The following is a 27,947-nucleotide window of genomic DNA, read 5'->3' as shown; positions in this document are numbered from 1 at the left end:
TGTTAACCACACTTGAACCACCATCGAGTTTAAGACAGAACAAGACTAAGTTCATTTTTCATATTGGCTAAGATATTTCATAAACAAAGGTAAGGAACATACAGAATAATAATATGTAAAGGTTTCTGAAGCAGTAGCAAAAACTGCTGGACATCACAATACACTAATTTGTTCAGTTTTATAATAAAGTTTCAGGCTCATTACTTGAGCAAGTGCATTTTAGGTATTTTCTCATTATAAGTTGGAGATAGAGTGAACCTAACACAAGGCTTCAGAAAAAGATTTATAATTTCTAACATTTTGAGGTGGAAACTTTTAATCAGTCGGCAGATCAATCAAAGTAGTAAAAGTTGTCAAAGTTGGACAAAACACAGCCTGAAAATAACCTGTGATGGCCGCCACAGCACCTGTGGTCTCATGCAAAAGATTTAAACAAATGATTTAGCTCTCATGTCAGCAGAGGAAAATGTGGTTTTATAGAGACACTTGCAGGCATGGATGTGTGATCTGTATGAGTGCTGCAGGTTTTTGCTGCAGGAATACAAGCTCAGCAAAGCATGTTTGATGCATTTCCTACCTCAAAACCCATTTTCAACACCTATTGTTATATACTATCTCAGACTACTCTGACATTTAGCTGACAACACACTCTTTGTTTTACATCACATGAAAGCTATCCAAACTGTACTGGAAAACATTTCCTGTTCATTTCACTTGAATTTAGCTTGGCACAAGTTGTTTAGTGTGTTTGGAAAGATTTAAGTCGTGATTTGGTTAAAAGTCATGTGGGCCACCAGTATTCTCTACTAGTATCACAGTATTGACGGGTAATTAGAACAAAGCAGTCAGAGAATTTGGCAAAATGAACAAAATTTTCAGGGGTCCAAAAAGTTATGTGCTTAAATTTTCTTACTTTCTTCAAACAGGCATCTGTTTACGTTAGATGAAATAGTCACAAATGGGATACTGCATCAGCATAACATAAACACGATTATAAAGATTTAGAAGATAAAGTGGACTTTGGTGCAAGACAGTGAGTTTGTTTTCCATTCCATCCAATATTGTTTGACAAATTTTCCACCAATTGGCTTTGCAGTCAGCTGTGGTTGGTTAAGTACCGACATTATTCAAAAATAGGGTTATGGTTTAGGCCAAAAATAGGTTATTCAGCCTTAATGTTAACAGATAGATACGGTCAAAGGTTCTCAGGAAGCAGCTTCACAGCTTTAAATTCATCCTGCTGACCTTTTACCTTTTAGTTAGTAAATCCTGAACATTTCATCCTTCTTTGTCATAAATATTTGATTTTTTTTATATATTAAGAAATATTTTAACTGTTGCTGTTTAAAGAAAAACTGCTGCTAAACCTGTTTATGTGTTTAGTGCAGGGGTCTGCAGCCTTTCCAAACCAAAGAGGCATTTTTCCCTCAGCCAGCTAAATAAAACCTGTTTAGAGCCACAAATGTTACGAGACCTTTATAAAAAAAAAAAGATTACCTATAATGAAGAACAACATTTTTATTAATATTAGGTTTTAAAATAAAGAAAAAAAATGTAATTATGTATTTATTATAATATTTAAAAGCCCATAGTTTCCAACCTAATGACAAGGAAAAATAGATTAAAAAATATTACTGGTTCCTAAATAGAAAAATAAAATATATGTAGATAAAATATAAAATAAAATATAAACAGATTTAAAAAAAAAAAAAAAAAAAAAAAACAACAACACCACACACACAAAAGAAACAGAAAGTTGTGTTAGCTCAAATTCAGCCATTGTTGCCTTTTACGTGTCTGTTTTACTTGTGAAGTGTCTTTTTGTGATTTTAAAATGATGCAATCACTGATCAAGTTATTGATACAGCCATATTCAAACGACATTATTCCTCATTTATGAAGCTTATTTAATTTATTATATGCCATTAATCATAACAAGACTTCTAAGATAGATTTAGGAGTGATAAACAAGTTTGAAATTTATGATACGCTCTACATTCATGTCCGTGTAAAAACAGATATTAACAGTGGTTTCTGTGGCATTCCTAAAAAAATGTAAAGCTTTGTAAGCATATTATAATATCCTATTAATATTCTGCACTACAGTTTGTTTACAAGTGATTACATACATGACCTTTATAGCAGGAGTCACAAGACAGCTGTAATGTTGAGCAACATTTCTGAGCAGAAGAAAGATGCACTTGCATCAGCAAAGCATGCAATTCACAGGCAAGTGCCTTATTTCTGTTTTCTATTTATATTCATATTAAATATGCAATAATCTGCTGGATCCATCGCACAGTTTGATCATGTTTCTTATTAGATTGATGAGTAATTGTTCAATTAAAAAATAATTCATTTTTATTACTTGAGGAAAATATCTTTGGAACTCAATGAGCAACATTAAATCTTTTCACACGTCCAGTCTGCATAATGAAATAAAATCACTTAAACCTAAACGCTTTGACTAAAGTCCAGTGTTAACTCCCTCTAGCTCTGATTTTCTTTCCATACACTTTTAATTTAAATGACTGAGTCTTCTGCAGAATAATTTTCAGTGATCACTAAAGTTTGTTTGCATGTTCTCCCCGTGTATGAGTGGGTCTCTCCAGGTATTCCAGCTTCCTCCCACCGTCCAGAGACATGCATGTTAGGTTAACTGGTCACTCGAATTCTCTCTAGGAGTGAGTGAGTAGTTTGTCTCTTTGTGTTGGCCCTGAGATAGACTGGCAGCCTGTCCAGGGTGTGCCCTACCTCGCACCTGCTAATTGCTGGGATAGCCTCCAGCTTCCCCGTAGTATAGAAAATTATTGATTAAAGTTTAACACGTTTTCCTCATAGAACTGTTGCTGTGTCAAAAATCAAACACAAAAAGTGGTAAGCCGTCTCCATGAATGAGCTGAAAGAATTTTAACAGTGAGGTTTACGTGAAATACAGCACATAAATACTTTCATATAAAAAAACAGCAGTTCAATCCATTGTTAATCCAACATTTTTAATGTCTTCCTTGTGTAAAAAGAGGCTGACCCTGGTAATAAAAAAAAAATCTAAAGGTTTCTTAGTCTTTGCTACAAATTGTTGGTGCAGGGATTCTTTTTACAGAAAATCAAGAGTTGGAAAATAATGGAAAACTGTCTCAGCAGACTGATCATCCAAAGAAGTGAAACAATTAACTTTTTTCTTTTGCTGATATCAGTATGCATTTATCTTTCCTCTTAGGTCAATTATCAAAGCTTGAAGCTTCATCCACAGCATGTTAGCTGAGTTGTACTTCTACAGTCACAACGTTCAAACTATACCTTGTGAATAAAAAAGGCATCGCCTTTGCTCCAGTTCTCACCCTCCTAACCTCCAGCACATACAGTTATAATAGCCTGCAGGCAATGCATTAAATTTACCTTTTAACATCAGTTTTTAAATTGACATTTGAAAAGAACATGTAGACTTTGACTCTCAAATCAATTCTTTGGCTTCATATTTCCAAAGCTCCAATCATCCTGACTTACCACATTTTGTTCCATTTTGTGCCATGGCAGGAAGCATTCACCTAGAAAACTTTGTAATAATGAACTAAATAAACTATAACTATTCCTGGCAAACAAAGCCTCAGATTCTGCTACATATTCACGCTTGCACAATATGCTGCATCTCAAGATGATTGTCTGCTTTTGGTTTGTTTCTTTTTTTTTCTTTTTTTTCTCCTTTCAGAGGACTGTTACAGGATGTGTGCTCTTTGCAGAAAGCCACAACCTTTTTTTAGACTGCATGAGGTTGAAAGAAACAAGCAATGAAGCTGCCAGTTTGGTTTTACAATATTAAGGAAAATGTTTATGAGTCTCATATGGGAGTAGGTCATTTCAGGTGTAATTTATCTTTAAAAAAATATTTCATTACATATATAATAAAGAATGTTTGTCATATTTCAGTAATTGGGAAATTCTTTTCCATCTTCAAGAAGCTGGAGCATCCATCATGTGCAGCTATGACAGGAAAATTTATGCACTTTTTGCTTTATCAAGTTAAAGAAGAGGATGCTCTTCATACTGAAAACTTTGCCATTTCTTGTGTAATGTTGTTAAAAATTACTCGGTTGATGTTCATGTGTGGCTCAACTCAAAGAAAACATCTAAACTGGCATCTTATTAAAATAATTAATAAGAATTCAGGACTTGAGTGGGTGGTGATCATTAATTTTATTAACTTTGTCAAACTATCGTGTCAATAAGTCCACACTAACCAATAACACGTTATTAATAACCTCGTCACGTTACTAGGTTGTTTTAAATATACCTGCTCAACCAGTCATAAGCTGGTTTAAAAAAAAAAAAAACACCCAAAAAAAATACAAAACACTGTAATAAATATGTAAATAACTGAAGTTAAACTAATCAGTAAAAGCAAAATGTCCATCTTAACCTCAGAAGCAGGTCTTCAATCCATGGATTCTGAACCTGTCACACCTGTACTTGGAACTAACTTTTATTAGACCACATAAATTAAGTTTATGTTGTATTTTTAATACATAATGTCTTTTGAGTCATATTTTAGGAACCATTGCATGGAAAGAATAATTTGGATATTGGAAAGCAAACAGTGCTGAAAAGGTTGTGGAAGTCATTTGCCTAAAGCCTGCACAGTAAAGAAACCCTGTGAAGCCCGAAACAAGATCCTCTTCACAATTAGCTATGATTCAATTTGTTCAGCCAACAATGCACATATAATAGTAGCATACTAGCTCAAGACATTTACCTTGATCATCGTAACAGGTTCTCTCAAAAATTTTCTTTATTTTTAAGAGCATGTAAAAAATTTTATACAGTGCTTTATACAGTATCTTTAAAAGTTAAAAAAATACATTATATTTTAAATCTATCTAAGATGGTAAAAACATGACACTACAAGTTTCATAGAATGATCAAACAACGTGCAGTTTCCTCCCAGCAGGCTTGATGTTATCTACTTTAAGCCCAGCAGGTGGCAGAATTTCCTTTACCATCTACTAGAATCAGTTTTTGTGGAGGTTAAATTAAGGAAGTTTTCAGACATTCACTCTTTAACATCCTCTAAATAATCATGTAAATCACTCAATTTTCCAGGCTTTCATGAGCTTGAAAATAAATCCCTTTGAGTTTTAATCTGTATTGTAAAAAAATTATAAACTATGTCATTTTCTTCCTTTTCACAGTCAATGTGGGAAAATCAAAACTCAAAGAAAAACTGACTTGTGGCCTGTTGCACTGTGGAGCCAATGCTAGACTGGATCATTTAGAATAGAGCACTGTAACTGGGAAATAAGCCCGTTGATACAATTACATTAGAGGTTTTTAAAGTGTGAGGCAGGCTTATGTAAAGAGGATCCAAACAGAGGAGGCTAATTGGAAAAATGTAATCAAATATTAATCAAATGATATGGTTGAACAGCTCAAATAATTTAACTGTGAAGGACTTTGAGTGAAACTAATTTCTTACTAATGCCTTTACCGTCTTCTTAGCCTACAGAAGGCAGGGCTGAACTGGTGGGTCTTGACAACTTTCCACTGGGTTGCTGTGGCAAAAGTCCTCACCTCCTGTTTCACTGTGTGGTACAGTTTCTGCTTCTAGAGAGTGGTGAACTCTTAACAGAAGATCACCAACAGCGGCCTGCCCACAGTGTGTAACATTTGCAGCAGCAGGAGCAGGAAGAGAACCTCCTGCATCATGAGAAACCCCACATATCCTGCACAGCCTGTTTGTCTACCTCCTGTCAGGCAGGATGCTACGCATCATCAGAGCCAGAACCACCAGGCTCAGTAGGAGTCACCCTGATGCTGACTGTTCAAATTAAGTCCCAACTTGGACAACAGTCTGAGTAGTGAGCTCTTTATGTTCAGGATCATGTGCAGCAATGCTAATATTGCGGCGCACCAACTTTAACCTTACAACGCCGCGGCAGGCTGATACTTGAGGTTTTATCCAAAACACATCACGCTAAAAGTGCACATGCCATAATGCTTTATTGTTTTACATCCATATCTCAATCTCAAGAAGCATACACTACTTTGTTTAATGAGCTTCAGGATGTATAAGATTGTATCAAAATAATGCATTTAACTGATATTAATAATATACATTGACAGTGACAATGATAACAATGACGGTTAATAGAAAGTTTCAGCTCAAGCTCACCCTGTCTCCATGCTCCAGGCCCCAAACCAACACAGGTGAGCACACTCATTAATAACCTCAACACACCCACAGAGCCACCCACAGTGCCAGCCACAGTGCCACCCACAATCACCGGTGGTGTCACTGCCTTGTGCACACATACTTCAAGTAGGAAATAAATAACCCAACATATGGCTCCTACAGCTAATATCATGCCACTATGTATACAATAAACAGCATAATCATTATATGCAATATTTCACTCTACTACTTGACAGTAAAATAATCTGTTTACATCACAGTACCGCTACAACTTTCTTTGTTATTCTTTTTTTTCTCTCTCTCTCTTTTTAATATATTGGTTGTCTTATTTTTGTTTGTGTTTGTGTTGAATAACAATAAAGAATTTTGAATCTTAACCATATTTACCAAAGTCAAAAATAAATGAATCCCTTCAAACAGACCCATCAATCCATGCATTTTCTTCAGAGGGGGCCCCTCTTCAAACAAACAATTTATGCATTTAATGTAGTCTGGATATGTCAGAGCATGTGTATGTGTATGTGTGTATGAGGTGGTCAAACATCAAGATCCTGATCTTCTAGGCATCCAGGCTTTGGTGTCTTTTTCTCTAAATTTATCTCAGAAAAGGCTTATTGTCTTAGACTTCATTTTACACCTCCATGTATCTGATAACCATCATTATTTTGGCGCAGCCTCCCCATGGATGACATAGAAGCCAGCTATATATAAATATAATATTTTGTTTGTTTTATGTGACCATTTGTTCAAACATATAGGTGGTTATATAAAGCTTAAGGACTTAGTGAACCATTCCACAGCTAAACACATAAAGAGTTTTGTTTGTTTTTTTTACCCTATAACAAATTTACAGAAACAGTTGGGTGTTCTTTACAAAAAGAGGAATATTACCTGCTTGCTATACAAAACAACAGAGAACAGGTTAACAGTGGAACAGGTGTCAGCGGGTAAAAATAAAATGAAAAAGACGAAGTAGGGAGTAGCACACTGCAATGTGGTAACAAAAAAGTGATCCATATCAGCTAATTTCATATAGGGTATGGATCTGTAAAGTATTTAAAGCCCTTTGATTTATAGAGAAACTAATAGACTTCACTTAATAGTTGACCTCCATCAGAAAAGTTAAAAACTTGGGGTTCCTTTTTAAGAATTTACATTTATGAATTTGAAATTTGGCCACAAAGATGAATAAACACATCAACAATAGAGATGTGTTCCTCATTCATGAGAGGTGAAAGAATGCATGATGTGGGTGTGTGAAAGTGAGTGTTCGTGGGTACGGCACAGGGGAGGCTGTGAGTGAGGGGTTACGTGATGGCTAGATGGGGGTAGGGGCGGGTGGGTGGAGGAGGGAGGGTAGGGGGAAGGTGCGGGCCCTCTGCCTTGGGGGGAGGGGGGCATCTCTGGGCCCTTCGCTCTGGCCATCCTGGATGGCGGGGTCAGTGACTGCCAATCTTGGCCCTGTGACCGCTTTGGTTGTTTTTGTGATACATGTTTTTTTGTTGTTGTCTTGGTTATGTTTTTGTAGGAGCTCTTGATGATTGTCAGCTTAGTTTACCTGTAGAAGCTGTAGGAAATTCTCTGTTGTGTTTCTATACAGGTGTAGCAGTTGGTTGTCTGGTGGTTGGATTGAAGGGTCGTTGCCTTGTATGTACTGTATCTTTGTCGCCTCTTCCTTTTGCTACTTTCCTTTTCACTTCCTTTTCTACTTTTTTTCTATCCCCTCTGATCAGGTCCAACAAAATTCCATGAATTCCATAATTCTAAATAAATAAATAAACTAGCAAGAGTAGCCTTATACCCATAAAGTTCCCCTTGGCAAAGCGAACCATTCTGTCTGCTACGATGCTGGACAGGACAAGTTTAAATAAATAAATAAACAAAATAAAACAAAATAAGATAAGATTTAATGCATGACAGTTTTCAAAATTCCCAGTTGCTAGCGAATGCAGCACGGATCTACCAAGGCGTGTGTAACGAGTCTTAGCTCCGCCCCTTCCTCAACTCGCCCTCTCTTCTGCTAAACGCTGATGTGTTACTAGCGTCAGACGTCAAGTCTGCAAAAATGTTCAATTTCGGATCAAAATTGTTGCTGCTTTTTCTCCTGGCTTTCCCTTGTGGGCTAATAACTGTCGGTAAGTTTTTTTTTTTCTTTGTGTTCACTTTGAAGTTGAAAGGGTTTCTAAGCAGGTCTAATTTTGCTAACCGTTCCAAATTGACGTGGCATACTCACACAACTTTTCACAGGCAACTTTGTTTACCGCTGCTTTAACTTGGATTACAACTAATAATTAGAAACACTTTCACGGAACCGAGAAAATGTAGCCAATGTCTTCTTGAGCCGAATGGAAAAGGTCGTCGCCGAACAGCTGCTCATTCTTTGGTGTTAGCATATAAATTATAGTTCCATATAAAGTTTTGTGTCGCTTTTAGAGTTGGTGATTTTATCCAGATGTTTCAAACCCGTGGGGATGAAACAACTCCCAGGAGCCCCCTCCTGCTGGGACACGTCACCATAGATGAGATGGGGGCTTCTGACTGGGTTTTATTTCTCTTCCCACTGACCCATATTCAAATTAGAGTTTTTATTGCACTGCAGTGTTATAGAATAAAGTGTCAGAAACACTTCAGATTCAGTCATTCTAATCAACTAAATAGATTTGAAATGCCATATTTTAATTACATCTGTTCACTGATTTGTTGATACTTTTGGTAATAGTTATTTGATATTTCTCAAGGATCTCTAAGTCATTTAACAACCCGTTATAAACTTGTGTTTGTGTAAATGTTTTCATTAATTTATTATCACAGTAATAATTTGTATAACAAATCTAGCCTGCTGTACCAAACAGGGTTTTGTCTTATCTGATAAAAACAGGTAAACTGACTAAAATATACTGATGGGATATGTCTTCTACATGCATTATTTTGATATAGTATAGTAAATATAAATGTAAATATAAATAGCATGCAAACTCATCTTTAGCATCACCGTAAAAAGATGGTTCTGAGCAGATATCAGATGTACAACTTTAATGAACTCTTTTAATGAATTACGTTGTTTCACCGATCCTAAAACACTGACAGATATTGTCAAGTAGAAAACATCTACTAGTTGTAAGCCACTCCAATATTATATACATGGAGGGATTTGTGAAAAGTGAAAATTACGGTAGTTTATTTACTGTATTGTCATTAGAACACATGGTGTGGAACTATTTTCTGACAAACCCTAGCTATATCTGTGTTTAAATGTAAAAGCATAACAATAACAACCTAATTCATTCACTTTAATCCAGTTCTAAAGGATTTTACGACTTGACAACCACACCTTTTAATGATTCACACTCACTGCTCTGTCTTCTGAATTTTTAGGGCATGTCTATGCAGACTCAGACTCAGGTGAAGACATTATTGACGAGGCTGCAGTAGATGATGACGAAGATGAAGAGGAGGTTCTTGTTGAAGAAGATCAGATGCAAAACTCAGTATGTGTAGCATCTTTGATCATGGGACATTTTACAGGCAGATTGTCGTGTATCTGCACCACTATGTCTGTATAATATGGATGGTTTACAACTTTGAGCGCACTGAAATTGGACATTTGTCTTATTTACTTATCATTTTGTGTTCATCAGGAAGGAAATGAAGAGTACTCGGATGAAGCGACAGATAAACTCATAACGTCTCACTCTGATGCCGACACTACCATCATTTTCACAGCAGGAGAAGGTTGGTCAATAGTTATTATTATAATTTTTTCTTGATTTGAACATTTATTGTATAGAAATGTGAAAGACAAAAATAATTTTTTGTAAAGTGAAGCACAAATCATTTTTTTCTTTTCATTTCTTTTTAAACACTTAGATTTTCCTGCCAATGAGATTGTGAGGTTCTTAGTGGGTTTCACCAATAAAGGCAGCCAGGCTTTCACTGTTCAGTCGCTGGAGGCCTCCATCCGTTACCCCCAAGACTTCCAGTTCTTCATTCAGAATGTAAGTGTCACCTAAAATGGCCAGCATGGCAGCTTATTTCATTTAATGCATGAAAAAATTTTTATTTTGCTTAAAATAAGCTTCACCATTCTAAATCAGTACACACATTTGTCATTATCTCATTGTTACTCTGCTTCATATATTCTTTTATCCAACTCCACTTTATTTATATAAACTTTTAAAACAACACGGTTGACCAAAGTGCTTCACACCAAAATAAAACAATAAAAATAATTTTATATTTCATGAATTTTTAAACCTTTCTATTTACTGTTAATGGACCAAAGGCTTTTTTTTCCTTCTTCCTTTAACACCATGATTACAATAGAAATATACTTCTTGTGTCATAACTTTAGAAAGTAATATGTCTTTAAAAGTTTAAATGTCTACGTTCTTGTAGTTCACAGCTTTGCCCCTGAATACTGTAGTCCAGCCTCAGGCTCAGGCCTCCTTCGAGTACTCTTTCATCCCACCACAAAACATGGCCGGTCGTCCCTACGGTCTTGTTATCCTCCTCAGCTACCATGACACTGAGGTACAAAAAGGTTTGCTTTTCTGTAACTGGTTTTTGTTTTTTACATGTACAGTAAGAAGCATATTTGAAGAATTTCCTCTGATTTGAATAATCTTGTGAACCTGAAACTTGGATTTGCTAACTTGTAATGTTTTTTACCTCTTTCATCAGGGTACTGCGTTCCAGACTGCCATTTATAACCAGACGGTCACTATCACTGAGCGGGAAGAGGGACTGGATGGAGAAACGTAAGACTTTCATGTCTGTTTTTACAAAAATGTAAATGCAGCTAAAGCTGCTGGAAGACTGAAGGCGAGTGTTGAACTAATATCTTGCAGTGCTTTCTTTCTCTGGCTTCTGAAGAACATGTAAAAACCTGTAGAAGGAGGTGTGAAATTGGCACTATGAAATGAGCTGTCTGTATTGTGCCAGTGGTGCAAACTGAACAAACTGTCACACGCAAATTAGACAACCAAAGCAAAATGTCCTTCCTAAAATCTCAAGGCTGGGGACGGTTTTGTTAGATTAGCTTTTATACTAAAACTCTTAACGTTTGTTCCCAAAGATGCTGGTGAGGAGAAATCACATATCTTTAGTGGGTTGTTTGTGCTCCTGTGTATTTGCACTTCAGTAAGAAGACAAATAAATGTGTTTTATTCACAGAATGTTCATGTACGTGTTCCTTGTTGGACTGGTGGCCCTGATGGTCTTTGGGATGTACCAGGTTCTGGAGTCTAGGACGGTATGTGTCTTCCATCAGCTGCACTTTGGCCCATTCTAAGTAGAGACAATCTAGCTATTGAAATGGCATTATATCCACATAAGAAAAGGGGGACCTTACTCTTGTAAAACAGAGGGGTGGGGTCGAGGGTGCTTGACCAGTCTGCACATGAATGTAGATGAGACAAGCAACTTCCATTTGTTTAACAGCTCTAATAGAAATAAAGATTTACTGTTAGGTCAACAACAGTGCATATAAAGGGGGGTGTTGTCCATCCTTCACTTGAAATAGGGATGATGGATGAAAATTGTTCTTTTTACTGTGTATCTTGCAGAGGAAGAGGATTTCTGTTAAAATAGAGAAGGGCACAACTGGAATTAATGACGTTGACATCAGCTGGATTCCTCAGGAGACTCTCAATGCCATGAGTATGCTCATTTCTATCCATCTGTCATTAGTTAGTAACACCCTGAATCACTCTCAACTGTTAGTCTCAACATTACGTTCACTGTGCTTGTTTGATGAGGTGGTCTTTTTCTTGTATTCTTATTCTCCATCAAAATAAACAGCCTTCAATATCTGATATTTCCCTCCTTTCCCTCCAGGTAAGGCTTCTCCTAAAACGTCTCCAAGGAAACGAACCAAAAGGGCAGCTGGTGTCGACCAATAAAACATCTGCCTGCCTCCATCCTTTTTCTTATTGTCCATCAGACTTTCAAATCTTCTTACCACAGCATCCTGAATTCTATTTACAAAGGATCATCATTTTTGCAAGTTTTCAGCCTAAGCAGTGAGTTAAAGATGTCCATATGGATATCTGACTCAGTCTGTTGAGCATACTTTTTTTTATTCTTGTGAATATAAAATTGATTAAAAATACACCAGCGAGTGATTAAATTAGGAAGATGTGGTACAGACTGCTTTCTTGAAGGGGGCTGTGTGTATCACATGAATGCTGTGAGTCAGAATTGTTGATGAGTCTGGAGCCGTTTTATTTGGAGGTTTGTTACCTGAATTATCAGGATAAATGGATTCTGTGATTTCAAACCGTAAGTATTTTATTTGTAGAATGAGGGTTATTTCTGTCCTCTCTATAATCACACTATTGTGCCTTATCTGCACTGTATGTGTGGTGCCCTGCAGAAAAGTGTGACGTTTATTTAAAAAAAAAATCCTTTGCTTTTAAACATGTCAAAGGTCTGAAAACTTTGATTTTAATGAGTTTGAATGGGGCAATGGCAGCTGCAGACACAAGCATTAAAACAAAGTTCTCAGCATCTCTGCAGGCTCCCTTTTTTCCCCTTTCACTACTAGAGGCTGTTGGAGAATTTCAGCCTTTTTCCAGGATATTAAAGTCTCTCAGGTTGTTTGTAATAACTACAGTTTTTGAGAAACAATAAAAGAATGAACAGTGTTGATTTTTTTTTTCTTCTTTTCTTTTTTGGAAACTGCCTTGGTATTTGTGGTACTGTTGTCACCTGGGTGGATTTCCAGGGAGAGTTATTAATTAAAAATGGACAGATGATCTTTTCATTGCAGATAAATAAGACTTACAGAAGCTTCAACTCCAGTACAACCAGGCTTAGGAAGGGCGGTCATCTGGTCAACTGGTTGGGGGTGGAGAAGACAGGAAAGAGGGGTCAACAGCACCCTGACTGCCACAAATACCTGCTGAGAAAGAAAAAGATACATAAGTTAAAGGGAATAGAAACTGTATATACATATTTATACTAAGAGAGAAAAGGAACACTCACACAGTACCGGTCAAAAGTTTGAATACACTTTCCCATAAAGTCTAATTAAAAAGTGTGTCCAAACTTTTGACCTGTAAATCTAGGGACGGCTTAGGGTCACCAAACCAGCCCTAAGTGTCCCAAAACTTTTCAACCTAATCTCAAGTCTTCCTGAATCCAAACTGGGAACAGGTTCCACAAGAGAAGGGCCTGATATCTAAAGGCTCTACCTCTCATTCTATATTTAGGAACCACATTTCAAACTACAGTCTGGGAAGGAAACGATCTGCTGGGAAAATATAGATCTTTCAGATACAATGAAGCTAGATCATGAAGAGCTTTATAGCTGAGTAGAAGAATTTCAATTAAATTTAAATCACAATTAGACCCTTGACTAATAATAATTTATGTAAAACCGAATGGAATAGCTGGTGTATTAATATTAGGCCAGCTATGCAAACATAATGACATGTGAGGGTAAAGTGTGTGAAGCGCCTTTAAGCGGCTAATCGATGTTAGGGAGGGGTCTGGGGGGTCCTGCCTGTTCTCGTGGAGTAATGCAGGAGCGCGCGGTTGATCCTGCTCGGCGAAATGAGAGCTGTCCGGTGCTGAGGGGGAAGATGAGCTCAGCGCGCGCAGGGGGGCAGGTAACGTCAGCAGTCGGCCGGAGCAAGGAAGGACTGTGCAGAAGCTACACACCTAACAAGCGTTAATGGCCGCTTAATTACCGACAAACATCGACTCGTGTCAGAAATGGGCAGCTAATCAGCCCGGTGTGATTCAGCGACGCGGTTTCTCCTCATCCTCGAGTGCCTCGGCAGCATCTCGCGCCCTCCGCCTGGCTTGAAATGGGATGATATGGGATTATTCATGTCGACGAAGATCCGGGGGATACTTGCGTTTGCCTTTGGTAAAATAGCTTAAGCTCTTTTGATGTTTCATTGATGCTGCGAGCCCAAGGGTTTGGTTTGACAAAGAAAACTGTCACGCTGCATCTTTTTCTTTCTTTCTTTCTTTTCTTTTTCTTCTTTTCTTTCTTTTCTTGAATATCTGCATTTTACTGCCGATGCTGTCTGTAATCTTTAATTATCTCCACTTGTGTAGCCTGATGGTTATATGAAACCTGTACCTCGGCCAAATTGGTTGTAGTACAGCCAACGTCTGTCTTTCTGTCTACCTGGTGTGGATGCTTAGGAAAATTACACGTTAACAATAGCCTAATAATAACTAATAATTATGAAACTGAATAATTAGTTTTTAACTTCAGTGCCACTTTTAGTGATATTTAATGACCTCAGCATGGTCAAAATCATTAACATCTGTTTCACAGCCTTCCTCATACAAACATCTGTCTTAAGTGGAGTTCAAATGCCAAAACATCAAATAATAATTTGGAAAGCACAGGAAGAATAAACTTAGTGCAAATCAGCTATAATTGGAGCTTATAAATGGCCAAGCAAGTTTGTTAAAGAAAGCCATCTGCTGTCTGTGTGTTGCAGTTCTCCTGCCCCTTACTGTGCCAGGAGACCCTGCAGATGTGAAGTGTGAGAACGTTTATAAAGACTTTTCTGAATGTGTCCTGGAACTGGGAGAGAGTATGGACAACTACCAGGAGAACGTGACCAGTGAGAGGGGAGTGGCAGCAGTGTGCAGGTGACAGTAATATAAGAAAAGGCATTAACAGCCACCATTCATCTGTTCATCCTGGACATTCACAGTAAAAATGTAATCATGTCTAGTTGAGTGCAGTAATACAGACAGAAATTTATCTGTTAAGAAAATACTAGAGAGAATAGAGCAGATGCCATAATCTCAGAGGGAGACAAGAGAAATGAATGATGCTGAGACTCTGAGCCATTGTACTAAATTATCTATGACTCTGCTGCAGCAGTAATGAAAATCCAGGGACGTTTTTTGTCATTGTGTCTACACGTTCTACAGTCTGCACACACTGTATTGAATACAAAGATTTACACTTAAACCTTCTGTTTGAAATTGCCCACTTGCATTATCATCTGGGATATTGTTTCACTCTCTGATGCAGTTGCCATGGTAATTAAAGCTCTATTTGACTTGCAGTGCTTGCAGCCAGCATTGCCTTCTGAGTGATAGATTATTGGCAAACAAACCAATCCATGACAACCTGTGCACATGCTGTTGTGGGGGTGAACTTTGACTATAGTGATTAACACTGCCCTAATCTAATGGTCCTTTGTTTGTCACAGCCACTGGGAAGCTTTCCACACATGTGCCCTGACAGCGCTGTCTGACTGTCAAGAGGAAGTCAGCTCCATCTGGGAGACTCTGAGGCAAGACTCCAGGAAGATTCGCTTCCAGGGGAGTCTGTTTGACCTGTGCAGCCCCAGCTCATCTCCCAGTCTAAGGTTGCCTCTAGCCGCCCTAATTCTGCCAGTGATGCTGGCCATAACAGGGCTTAACTGAGAACCTATATAGATAGGTTAGGAGTGGGGTATATCCCAAGTTTCAGTCCTCCTGAGCACAAACTTAAAGCCAAGGATTTAGGAAGAACAAAGAATTAGAGCCATGGATTTCTGTGGCAAGACAATCAATCCAGCTTTTTTGATTAATAATATTTAATATCTTCCAAAACTTTTTTTCTTCCCTTTCATCTGGAAAACCTTTCAACCAACCAATCCAGGTGGATTAGACCAAACATTACTTTCTGGGTAACTAATTTCAAAAGGGTGGACACTTGACTGCATTACACATCCCCTACCTGTGCAAGCCAAGTTAACTTCTAAAATTTTTTACATTGTGAAAATTCAAGTTCAAAATTCAATCCTAAGGGTTCAATTTCAAGAAGATGTGTAAGACAAAGGTGTTAATCTGATTGTGTCCACCCTCTGTTTTGTGCATTGGTTGAATGTATCATGATTGTTGAAGGAATAATTAGACATGTTGGTAGGTAGATGGCAGTAATGTTAACACTGTCAGTAGATACGGCTACAATGAGAAGTGAGTTAGCTCTGACAAGCATATGCACTACATAAAAACACACATTAAGTCAAATTTTCATTTTTACATTTTTGTACAAAAATAAAGAAATACTAATAGAAATTTAGAGGTGCTGGTGGGTGGATTTATTTACTTAGACCCAGAGTCAGGTTAGCTATTTGCCTCCTTTCCCACCGTTTTAGCAACACTAAGCAAACCTCTAATTAGCTATAATTTGATCTTTCTGCCCCCTCTTGTTGCAAAAGCATGAGTTTAAAGTTCATTTGGTGTCTGTACATGTGTCATTGTGAGGTGGGGCAAGACAATAATGTTAACACCTTGCTAATCTAGTAAAACCTGTGCAAGGAAAGTTTTAACTAAACTGACTGAATTAACAAATGTTTTTTATCGTTATTACATTAAGTTCATGTTTATTTATAGAGCACATTTAAGAACAACTGCCATTGGCCAAAGTGCTGTATAACAGTAGCAGCCACAGCGTTACTTATGTTCTCTTTGTTTTGTTTGGCTAAATAGCTGTTTTAACAGTCCAATTAAATCAAAATGCAATACAACATGATAAACAGCATAGGTCAATACACTAGATTTAATCAATTGACCTTGATGCAGTACCTTCATGCAGATTATTTTCTTCTCCAAACTGTTTCTTGGACCCACTTTACTTTAATTTAAAATGTACAAATCCAACAATAAACTGTCTGAAGTGGTGACATTACACAAAAAAAGCTCAAGAGAAAAGTGGTGTCTTTGATCTGGTTTCTTTGCAACTTAGACTCCATTATTTCCTTGAACGTTAGCTTTGTTAGCTTTGTTAACTTTGTTTTATGACTACTTTAAAAATTTGAATGTTGTATGTTTTAGTGTCAGGTATTAAAATGCTCTTACAGGATGTCAGTATCCAAACATCTGTCTTAGTGTACTGTATAGATACAGTGCAACTGAGCCAAAATATTTCAATGATCCATTACATGAGAAAATATTTGAAAGGCACTTCACCAAGAATAGTAATATCTCCAATCGTTCTCAGATATTATTACAAAAACTATTAGGCAACAAGAATTTTTGACCCTTTAATTAATCAAAAAGCCACAGTAATTTACAATGACATAACAAGCGTTGGTTGTCATATGACAATCAAGCAACTCGTACACAGTCTTTTACCCTCTTAGCCTCCTCTAGCTGATACTGCACAGCTGCTATGAAAACACCAAAAACAGACATCCGACACTCACACATGACCCCTGCTTTAGTTAAGTCACAGCTTAATATTCATGTGTGTGAAAAGCAAATGTGAAGTGTGAATGCTGGAGATTGTTAGAGATTTCTATCACATATTGTTTGAGAACAGCTGCGATGAAGATGATTTGGAACACTGCAACTACATGCACAAAAAACATGCCATCTGTTTATTGGTACAGATAAGAAATTTGATTCTGTTACTTTTTTTTTTTTTTTTTCAAATAAGCAACCCCAAATATTTATTACTGAAGCCAGGACGATGAAGCTGCATCTGTTTTATTAAGTATAACTATAGTGAAAACTGTTAAAATGTATTTTATTTTACAGAATGCTGTTACTGTTATTAAGGCTTTCCACTCTGATATAAAAGAATTAGACAACCTAATACAAAAACCTGTAATTTTGACACAAGATATCAGTCAACAGCAACACAAATCATAATCTCCAGAATGATCTTGGAGTAAATCAACATCTTTCAAACAGTTTCAGCTAAACTGAACACTGTTATCTTTATGGAGGATTGAGATACTGCAAGACGATATTCAGTAACATACTCCTTTACCTCATAATATAGGCTTTAGAACAATGTTTATTTCTCTTTAAACATCTGCAGCTAATATTAAATGACCAAGATTATACTTAACTAAAATATTAAGAACTTTTGTAGAAATTGCAGTGGTGCTGTAACTGTCCATATCTCGTCTGTGCATTGCATAATTATTACGCTAAACAAGCCTTGTTTCTCTTGTTAAAGGGATTTTTTTTCTGTTTGGTTACACAAAGTACTTTTAAGTAGTCATGTAATCATACAGTAACCATACAATTTAACTGAAATTAGTTTAAGTGCTGCATTTTGTAGCAACATTACTGGCATCCTTCCCATTGTCTGGCAAAAATAAGGCATGTAATTGTAATCATGAAGTAGTACTTTAATATATTTCTGCTCCATTTCTATAATAATAATAATTATAATAATAATAATAATTCCTTTAGTGCGCACTGAATGACAATAAGAGTGTGTTTGTTTATCATGTGTTTATCTTATATGTTTGTATCAAAATTGTGTTTCATTTACATATTTCCATTATCAGCAATGGTCCTAACAGGTATTTGCAAATGTAAACTGTGTTTGGTCCTGGATATTTTCTGTTTCTCACAAGTGCATGATAATTTTTGTGACAATGCCTCAGAAAAATAGACGGCTGTAATCTCACCTTAGAGAAAGTGTACAGTGGTTTAGATCTGTGCATGAAGTTAGGGTAACTGCTATGTGACAGCATTCTTTGATATGCAAATTATTTATTCACACATCCCCCACTTCTTAACCCGACGAGCATGTTTGTTCCAGTTGTTTCTATTTATTTCAGAATTTAAAGCAGTGTTGTCATGTAATCCACTGTGCGACTGGCAGTGAAAATACAAAAGCAGTTGTGATGTCTGCAAAGCATGGGCAATATGTTCATTAAGATTTTCATAGACAACCCTTATCATATACTGTTTAAAAAAAGCATGAAAATGATCGTGAACATGAGCGTTATACCTTATAAATGGACTCCAATAGCAGTTTGAACATGGAAAAACAGCTGAATGTCAGAAGTTCAGTATCCATGTGTTTTTTCATTTAATGCATATACTGTTTACAAGACTCTGTAAAGCAATATATGGCTGTTTGTAATAATAAATCACAGAAGTTAAAAACATACTTTGCATGAATGTATGTGTGTGAGACAAACTACACATAACACAGATTTATCAACACAAAGCAGAAGAACACTGGAGAATTTGTTCATTGCAATAAGCCTTGTGCATGACATAGTTTCTCTTTTTAGTCTTCCTTTAAGCAGAGTGTTGCTAATGAGGATCCCAACTAGCGTTTTCCTACTCGTTACTCCTCTCCCATCTGCTTCTTTCCACCTGGATGCTGCCTGCAGAGGTAGTGGTGGAAGAAACTGAAGGATCAGGGCCTCAGGTAGAAAGCCTTTGGAAAAGTGAAGATGTGCACCTCATTAGAGAACCTATCTTTGACATATGAAGCATGATGAGTAATTATAATTTCTACCTATAGTTTTTTGTTCGAGAATGAGCCTTTTTACCTAATCAACATAGGCTGGCTCTAGTTAAGTAGCACCAGTGCTTCAGCCGCTGTCACAGACTGCACCAAACCAAGAACTGTTTGCAGCATTATAGTACAAAATGTTCTGCTGTTGCAGTTTCTGAAACATAGTTATACGATGATCAAGTTAAGATGGTGCAAATGAGGGGTTATGATTTGTATACCATCAATTTGAATAGTTTTCATTTAAAAGTCCAAGTTTTAGGCTTGACCTTTTTGTTTCAATGTTTCTGTAAAGCACTTTGAATCACCATGTCGTTGAATTGTGATTTTCAAATAAGCTTGCCTTGCCTTGTTACAGGCATGTTAGCATCAGCAAAGCAGGTTTAAAATAACAGTTATCAACAATTTAATATTAAAATAAGTACAATCCTTGTGGAATGCTTACGCTGCATATTCTGGTAGATAACGGGGCTCCTAGATAACAAAGGCTAACTACTACAACCTTTTTAGACAGCCCAAAAAGGGCATTTCCACAGGAACGCCATGAATATCTGGTCTTAGTCTTACTAGTATCATCAGTAGTAGTTTTTCTTGTCTTTAGATCCTGTTTTGTTTCAATCACGGCGAATTTTTTGCTGATTTCCTTGATTTCCTCCTCCAAATCCAATATCTGACATGTTTTGGTTAGAGGGGAGTAATTTTTGCTTGAGTTCTGATAGGGTCTGCAGGAATACTTCAGTCTCCAACTGCAAATCACAAATTATTTTCTCTGTTTCAGAACGCACATCGTTATTTAAATTTGAATTGTCTTTCAAAACTAGCCAAGATAGCAGAATGGTATTTCTTTTCCTGCAGTTTTTTTAAACTTTCCAGAGACTCCTCCAATCTTTTTCTTAAAATATTTCATTTCCTTCTTCAGGTTCCTCTTTATGACTGAATTCATGTTCATTGACATGTCAGACATTTTTTCAAACCTGTAAAACAAATTTGGAAAAAAAAAAAAAAAAAACACTTTACCCAAAGAGGTAACACAAACACGCCTCTCAAATACATACATCGGCGGGGCTTTATAGCGTGTTTCCATGGTCCTGCCCTCCCAGAAACCTCAAGAAACTTTAGTAAGCAGGTCGTCAATGAATGCATTTTGTGCTGTTTTTCTGTAAGGACTTCAGGTGCACAGCGCATTGCATGATGCATCCATTCTTGCCAAATCAAGATTTACTTGCTTGTTGAGTCACATCATGACAAAATAGACTCTTAATCCTAATTTTGCTTTATAAAAAAAAGGTTCTTTTTCACAATGGTGAAAGCACTGATGTCTGACAGCATCATAAATGATTTGACTGGTTCTTTTGCTACAGCATCATCATGTCATCACATCACAGTTTTGACACTTGATTGCAACACAGGATACTTAGTCCACACTATCAAAGCTGCAAAGGTTTTGATGAGTCATGGTACAGAAAGAAGATATGAGTATGTATTACACAAGCTGTGATGTTTTACTATAAAAAGCAATTTATTCAGGAAGTTTTACAAGTCATCACTATATGAAGGACACTTCCAGAAACCGTAATTTTGCAAATTTATTAAAAATAAAACACTAAGAAATCACATGTACATAAGTATTCACAGCCTTTGCTCAATACTTTGTTGATGCACCTTTGGCAGCTATTACAGCCTCAAGTCTTTTTGAATAGGATGCCACAAGCTTGGCACACCTGTCTTTGGACAGTTTCGCCTATTCTTCTTTGCAGCACCTCTCAAGCTCCATCACGTTGGGTGGGAAGCGTCAGTGCACAGCCATTTTCAGGTCTCTCCAGAGATGTTAAATCGGATTCAAGTCTGGGCTCTGGCTGGGCCACTCAAGGACATTCAGAGTTGTCCTGAAGCCATTCCTTTGATATCTTGGCTGTGTGCTTAGTATTGTTGTCTGGCTGAAAGATGAACCGTCGCCCCAGTCTGATATCAAGAGCGCTCTGGAGCAGGTTTTCATCCATGATGTTTCTTTACATTGCTGCATTCATCTTTCCCTCTATCCTGACTAATCTCCCAGGTCCTGCCACTGAAAAACATCCCCACAGCATGATGCTGCCACCACTATGCTTCACTGTAGGGATGGTATTGGCCTGGTGATGAGCAGTGCCTCAGGTGAATTTTGGCAAACTCCAAGCAGGCTGCCATGTGCTTTTTATTAAGAAATAGCTTCCGTCTAGCCATTCTGCCCTACAGGCCTGATTGGTGAATTGCTGCAGAGATGGCTGGCCTTCTGGAAGGTTCTCCTCTCTCCAAAGAGGAATGCTGTAGCTCTGACAGAGTGACCATCGGGTTCTTGGTCACCTCCCTGACTGGGGCCCTTCTCCCTTGATTGCTTAGTTCAGGCAGCCGGCCAGCTCTAAGAGTTCTGGTGGTTCCGAACTTCTTCTATTTACAGATGATGGAGACCACTGTGCTCATTGGGACCTTCAAGGCAGCAGATGTTTTTCTGTATCCTTCCCTAGATTTGTGCCTCGAGACAATCCTGTCTCCGAGGTCTACAGAAAATTCCTTTGACATCCTGCTTGGTTTGTGCTCTACCATGCACTGTCAAGTGTGGGACCTTATAAGATGTGTGCCTTTCCAAATCATGTCCAGTCAACTGAATTAACCACAGGTGGACTCCAATTAGGCTGTAGGAACATCTCAAGGATGATCAGTTCAAACAGGATGCACCTCACTTCTGAGCTTCATGGCAAAGGCTGTAAATACTTATGTACATGTTATTTCTTAGCGTTATATTTTTAATAAATTTGCAAAACTCTCTAAAAAGCCTTTCTCACATTGTCATTATGGGGTATTGTGTGTAGAAATTTGAGGACAAAAATGAATTTATCCCATTTTGGAATGAGGCTGTAACATAACTAAATGTGGAAAAAGTGAAGCAATGTGAATACTTTCTGGATGCACTGTATGCTTGAAAAGTAAAAGGGTTATAATGAGCACAATGAGACTGAATGGACAAACTTCTTCGTCATAGGAATGTTTGATACTGTGACACAATCATAGAATATTGTGTGTTAGAAAACCATAGCATGTATTTTTAAGCAAGAAACTTGTAACCCAACATTAATGTTTAAGAAACAAAGAAAAAATGTAAAAAAGAAAACTTTATTTTGTTTAAGTGTTTTACAACCCTCGTGTGCACTGCAAAGAGAGGAAAAATTATTTAAATGAAGGGGAACAGGACGCTCATGGGAATGTATTAGCTACGGATAAAGCTCTTAGATTCAGTTTGGAAATTTTCCTTTCAAAACCATTAAAAACAATATTTACATTGCCATATAATACAGTTAATACTGTCCCATATTTAATGAGCAGCTATAAATAAATGTCTGTAGATCACTTGATGAAAAGTGGAATATCAATCCAATATTTACATGGACAGAAGTTTGTTGTTTCCGTGGAAACCCTCTTTCACGAGTATACCAGGGGTTAACAATCCATAAACTTTCAGTTTTGTGTAAAACAAAATCCAAATTTACAAATTAGATTTGGGTCCAGTGTTGACTGGAATGGCCCTAAGCTCAGTCCGCATGCACAAGTACTCTCCAATGACAGCCATCAACGCCATGCAGGCAATATTGACGAGCCACCAAGACAGAGCAGAAGGAAGGTGAGCATTATAAATCCAGCAGCCAATCATGTGAAAGAAATGCACGGTGACCGTGAAGTCCAGGCACTGTTTCCCACGGCGGATGAAGAACCACAAACCAAGAGCACTGCGGGAACAATACAACAAAAAATGCTGCGTTATTGACAATGTTGTTTTTTAATTTAATTTAATCAGATGTGATTAAATGTTGTGAACACAATAGTAAAAAACAAACACACAGTAATGGAGTCAAATTACTTTTCTTGATCCATTTTTCAACTCGCATCCATTTTCACATCTCCATTTTTAAGCTAGCATGCCTCAAGTAATGAGGTTTTACAGGTGTTTAATTTTGTTCCTATCATCTTTTAAACATGTTTTAAGGTGTGCAACAGTAAGCGGCCATTGTCGAGTATGGTGGTCAAAATGCTTTTTTTTTTTTTTTTAAACCTTATTTGTTTATGAAAGAGACGAAACATGCTAATAGATATATAATAAATATAGAAATATTATAGCCAGAGCTCACTTCCATCTTCAGTCCTTCGGCATGCCAGTGTCAGCCATTTATGTCTATGAGGTGTACTTATTTGCTCACTTTATAAAAAGATGCCAAGCTTCAAAGCGTACCACATACCAGATATGTAAATAAATAAATAAAAACTATGTGACACTTTCAACAATGGCTCATTCACCTGAGGTATGATTAGAGCCCCTTTAAATGTTAACACCTGACATATCTTACCAACACCACTGGACTAAAGCCCCGTTTACACCACAACGTAAAACGCTGTGGTTTTGTTGTGTTCAGGTAGTGATGGCAAGATTGAAACGGTTTTCCAGTCTGTACTAAAACTGACGTAAACGTTTGCTGTGAAACAATTATCTGTGAGCTGAATCAAGATGCGGATGTCACAGACTGTTCCATAACGCCTTCCATTATGTCACCAGTCGTTCTGAAACATCACAGTTGTTTTACCTCCTTTAGAATTAAAATTCAGTGAAACACAACTGAATGGGAAGCAGTCTTTTTGCCTTGTGTCCAAAGTGGAACAATGAAAAATGTTTCTTACATTTTCACAAAGTAAAAATACTCTAATATTCTAAATTATTCCTTGTGCCTTGGCTATATTGGTGGACGATCAAAAACCTAATGCGCATAAAAATTTAAAAGCTCTCCTAACGGACGTTTATTTGGAAAGTCGATGGGCAACCCATGATGAAACTCATCCAAGAAGTTGAGATGAGATGGAAAAGAACAGAGTCTGCTGGGACAGCATGAAGCTGTGGCAGCAGCCTTGTCCTCCCTGAACACAAATTTGACTCCTTTCAAAAGTGCTGACCAAGACCCACTTCGACGAAGCAACTGTGGAATTGTCATCTGAGAAGAAAGTTTCTGCTTCAAGAATAATTTAATTGGTTCGACTGATTCATAACAAGATTCACGAGAAAGGTCAGAGATTAACCAGTCCAACTGCCTCTCAGTTAGGCATCAATCTTCAGAGGAACTTGAGAGAATGGTGTGGGGTGGAGCCTGTAAGGATCCTTAAGGTGTCAACTCTTCTGGATCTGTGATTCAAAGTTCTGGCTTTTGGATCTTAAGAAAATTCAGCAGTGTGTTCCTGCTGATGCTACTGTTGAAGTTCAGTGCTATCTCTTAGCTCCAAATCCTCCAAGAGGAGATTAACTGCTAGATTACTGGACTCAACATGCCACCATATTCCCTCATCTATTTCAGTAGGCCAAGATATATCTTTCCATCCCAGCCACATCGGTCCCTTGTAAGAGAATATTCTCCAAAGCAGGAGAGATTTTGAGAAAGAGGCGAAACCCTCTCAGCCCAAAGTACAATTGAGCAGATTAATAAAAATACTTAAATGTACAGAAGCAACCCTTACAAATATCAACATACATTTGTACAGAAGCACCCCCTAAAAATATTAATGGTTATGTGTACAGGTGCACCCCATACAAATACTGACTGGTTAAAAAAAAACATCCTTATATACAAATACCACTATAAACCAAAGAAACAAGGTACAACAGATGAAACGACCAAAACACATGAAAACATTTGAGATTATTAAGATTGATATTTTGAAATCACTTTTTTTTTTTTTAGCGATCAGATGTCACCGTGGTAATGTGCTCCAAACGTTCCAAAAGACTGATTCTTTTTTTTTTCTGAACAATTGTTTCAAATGATTTGATCTACCGAACATTCAGTTGCTGCCGTCACTATGTTCTGACCTCTCGTTTACACGTTAACAGAGTTTTCGGTAGATAAAACCGCAAAGATTTGACGCCTCAAGGGTGAAAATTTCTCACAACACAAGCAAGTCCAATCAGTGTAAACTGGAAGTGTGAAAGTGAAATATTTTGGCAACGATTAAGTATTTCACATTATCTTGCACTTGCGCACTCAGACCCTGCTTAACCCACGAAAAGTATAACAACAACGGCGGACCTCTGTGTCATGTTTGTGCCGCTACATCTTTTTAATTTATTTGGTCTGTTGAAGCAAAACCTGTTTCTGGTAAAGTATTCATGCCATAAGCGAAGACGCATGGGTTACATGTGCTAGATAACTAGTGGTTGACACGTAACGCTTCTGTTGTTGTGTTTTGTGGTCTTACGAAGATGCTGTACACAGCTGGGTGTGTCGTTGCAAAGTTTCACTACCCACTAGAGGCCTGGCATGCATTTCTGTTTGTTTTTTTTGTTTTTTTTCTCAAGAAAATGCAAAGGAAAAATATTTGTGTTTTGTATGGAAACAGTGTCATGTAAACGGGGCCTAAAAGGTCCTACAGCTCTATATGTGTCCCCATGTGTAAGCAGGAAAGAAAATTAAAAATGTCTCACCAGGTAAGAGAATTCAAGATGAATGCCATCATTGAGAGTCTGCCCTGCAAGGTTGCAAACCCAAGAACCTAGAAAGACAAGAGCAAATAAGTTTTGTAGGGTGCAGAAATATGCCAGAAAAATAGATAAACGTGCAGAACATCAAGCTTACTTCATAACTGAAGATCTGATCGAGTGACCGACTGCTCTGCACAAGGCTGTCCACTCCAGCCAACCACAGGCCCAAGAAGCTGTAGTAGATACACTGCATCAACACAATCTGACACACAATGAGAACTGGGTCCCAGATGTAACTGCGGAAGTTGCTGGCCATTTCTGTCTGATGTCACGTGCACGGGCCCAAATGATGTTAACAACTGATCTTGAGTGTCCACAGCTAGCCCATTCAGTGTGACTGGTGGATGAGCTCAAGATCTAGAAAATAAAATTAGAGTCATGAAACTACTTTACAGTTTGGATTTTACTACTGGCAACATTTCTCTGTCAAAAAGGGTAATCAACCAAATCAGTAACTGTATTTCGGTCATTCAGTGATCACACAGGTACACCAAGTAATATCTCTAGAAGAAAAATAGCTAAGCGAGCTCACAGGCAGCTAGCTGACCGACAACACACACTCCATGGTGAGAAAAGCCAATCTTAGCTTCACTGTGCAGTTAAAGGCTCTTAAGTGAAATAAAAATATCAAGTGACTTTCATTTTAAGTGACAGCGAAATCCAGACTTACACAGCTGTGTTGATAAAAATGTCTCTCTCGTATCTAACTTTCAGCGACGTGGAGGATGACTAACGATTACGTTAGCATGTTTTTAGCATTAACTCTTTCAAGAAATCACATAGGAAGATTTTACCTATCGGAATTCAGAACCAGATAAGTTTAATGCTGGCATTTTAATTAAAACTCCTTCAGAAGTTCACAGTTCTTAAACCTTTGCTGAGCTTCAATGGACCAAAGAATTGTGGATGTATCATTTACGAACTAGCTAAAACTTGTTCACAACGCAAACGTCAGACGTGTACCGGAAGTATTTTCTCGTCTTCTTAGGGTTTGGCAGTGTACCGGAAGTAAAACAGAAAGGCAAGGCAGTTTATTTGTATAGCACATTTTATGTACAGGACAATTCAAAGTGCTTCATATAAAACAAAAGCATTACAAAAAAGGCAGCAACACATAACAGAATCACAATAAAATGATAAATTACATTAAAATTATTAAAAGCAAGATAAGTTAAAAAGTTACCATGCAGAATTCATGCATAGGCACATGAGAAAAGAAATGTTTTTAACCTGGATTTAAAAATGTCTACATTTAGTGAAAGGTTAATCTCCACTGGCAGTTTGTTTACTTGTTTGCAGCATAACAGCTAAATGCTGCTTCTACATGTTTAGTCTGGACTAGTTGACCAGAGTCTTTGGATCTAAGAGCTCTGTTAGGTTTACATTCTTTGAACATATCACAGATGTATTCTGGGCCTAAACCATTCTAAGATTTGTAAATAATCAGAAGGGTTTTAGAAGGTTTTTAAAATATGGAAGCCATATATAGGCGTTGCCTAGTAACGAAGCAAATTTTGCGGCCAGTATTGTAAAGTGTTACCATATATATATATATATATATATATATATATATATATATATATATATATATATATATATATATATATATATATATACATATAGGGGAAATTTCCAGAATGTTGAAAGTTAATTCCTTCATCTCAATTAATTTACTGAAACAAAACCTAACAGCATTGGTAGTTATACCTCATCCTAAAATGTCAATGTATCAGTAACTTGTCGTGTGTTAGGTGCTGTCTTGGTCTTATGGCGTCTATATGTGAACAGGATGATAAAGAGGACTGCTAGATACAAGCTGTCATTGAACCATTGCATTTAATGATCTATTCATGGTTCAGACACTTCCTTTGTTTTTGTTTTGTTTTTTGTTTGTTTGTTTGTGTTTTTTTAATCACTTTGTTATGTTATGAAATAAGGATATATATAAGGACACTCAAAAGTTGTATATGTGCATTTTT

General features: G+C 37.2%; 3 protein-coding genes across 4 annotated transcripts; 2 read left to right on the top strand and 1 right to left on the bottom strand.

Moving 5' to 3' along the window:
- Positions 1–8,182: 8,182 nt before the first annotated feature.
- Positions 8,183–12,578, top strand: LOC121636923 (translocon-associated protein subunit alpha-like). Its single transcript, XM_041980789.1, has 9 exons — positions 8,183–8,322; positions 9,563–9,675; positions 9,826–9,919; positions 10,055–10,182; positions 10,583–10,717; positions 10,868–10,944; positions 11,360–11,438; positions 11,752–11,845; positions 12,023–12,578. Exons 1-9 carry the CDS (start codon positions 8,253–8,255, stop codon positions 12,085–12,087), a joined length of 855 nt encoding a protein of 284 aa, XP_041836723.1. The 5' UTR covers positions 8,183–8,252; the 3' UTR covers positions 12,088–12,578.
- A 1,179-nt stretch (positions 12,579–13,757) lies between these two features.
- LOC121636925 (neuritin-like) lies at positions 13,758–15,839 on the top strand. Its single transcript, XM_041980792.1, has 3 exons — positions 13,758–14,060; positions 14,650–14,803; positions 15,376–15,839. Exons 1-3 carry the CDS (start codon positions 14,009–14,011, stop codon positions 15,590–15,592), a joined length of 423 nt encoding a protein of 140 aa, XP_041836726.1. The 5' UTR covers positions 13,758–14,008; the 3' UTR covers positions 15,593–15,839.
- Positions 15,840–22,229: 6,390 nt separating this feature from the next.
- Positions 22,230–26,940, bottom strand: sys1 (SYS1 golgi trafficking protein). 2 transcript variants are annotated; one of them, XM_041980790.1, is made up of 4 exons: positions 26,639–26,940; positions 26,063–26,325; positions 25,912–25,979; positions 22,230–23,179 (listed from the first exon to the last, which is right to left on the bottom strand). In XM_041980790.1, exons 2-4 carry the CDS (start codon positions 26,222–26,224, stop codon positions 22,939–22,941), a joined length of 471 nt encoding a protein of 156 aa, XP_041836724.1. In that variant the 5' UTR covers positions 26,225–26,325; positions 26,639–26,940; the 3' UTR covers positions 22,230–22,938. The 2 variants fall into 2 exon arrangements, with proteins under 2 accessions (XP_041836724.1, XP_041836725.1); XM_041980791.1 differs by having other exon boundaries at positions 26,763–26,940.
- Positions 26,941–27,947: the final 1,007 nt, after the last annotated feature.

Source organism: Melanotaenia boesemani, chromosome 3 (assembly GCF_017639745.1).
Source record: "Melanotaenia boesemani isolate fMelBoe1 chromosome 3, fMelBoe1.pri, whole genome shotgun sequence".
Classification (NCBI taxonomy): Eukaryota; Metazoa; Chordata; class Actinopteri; order Atheriniformes; family Melanotaeniidae; genus Melanotaenia; species Melanotaenia boesemani.
Note: the sequence above shows the minus strand (reverse complement) of the source record. Positions and strands in the feature narration are given on the sequence as shown.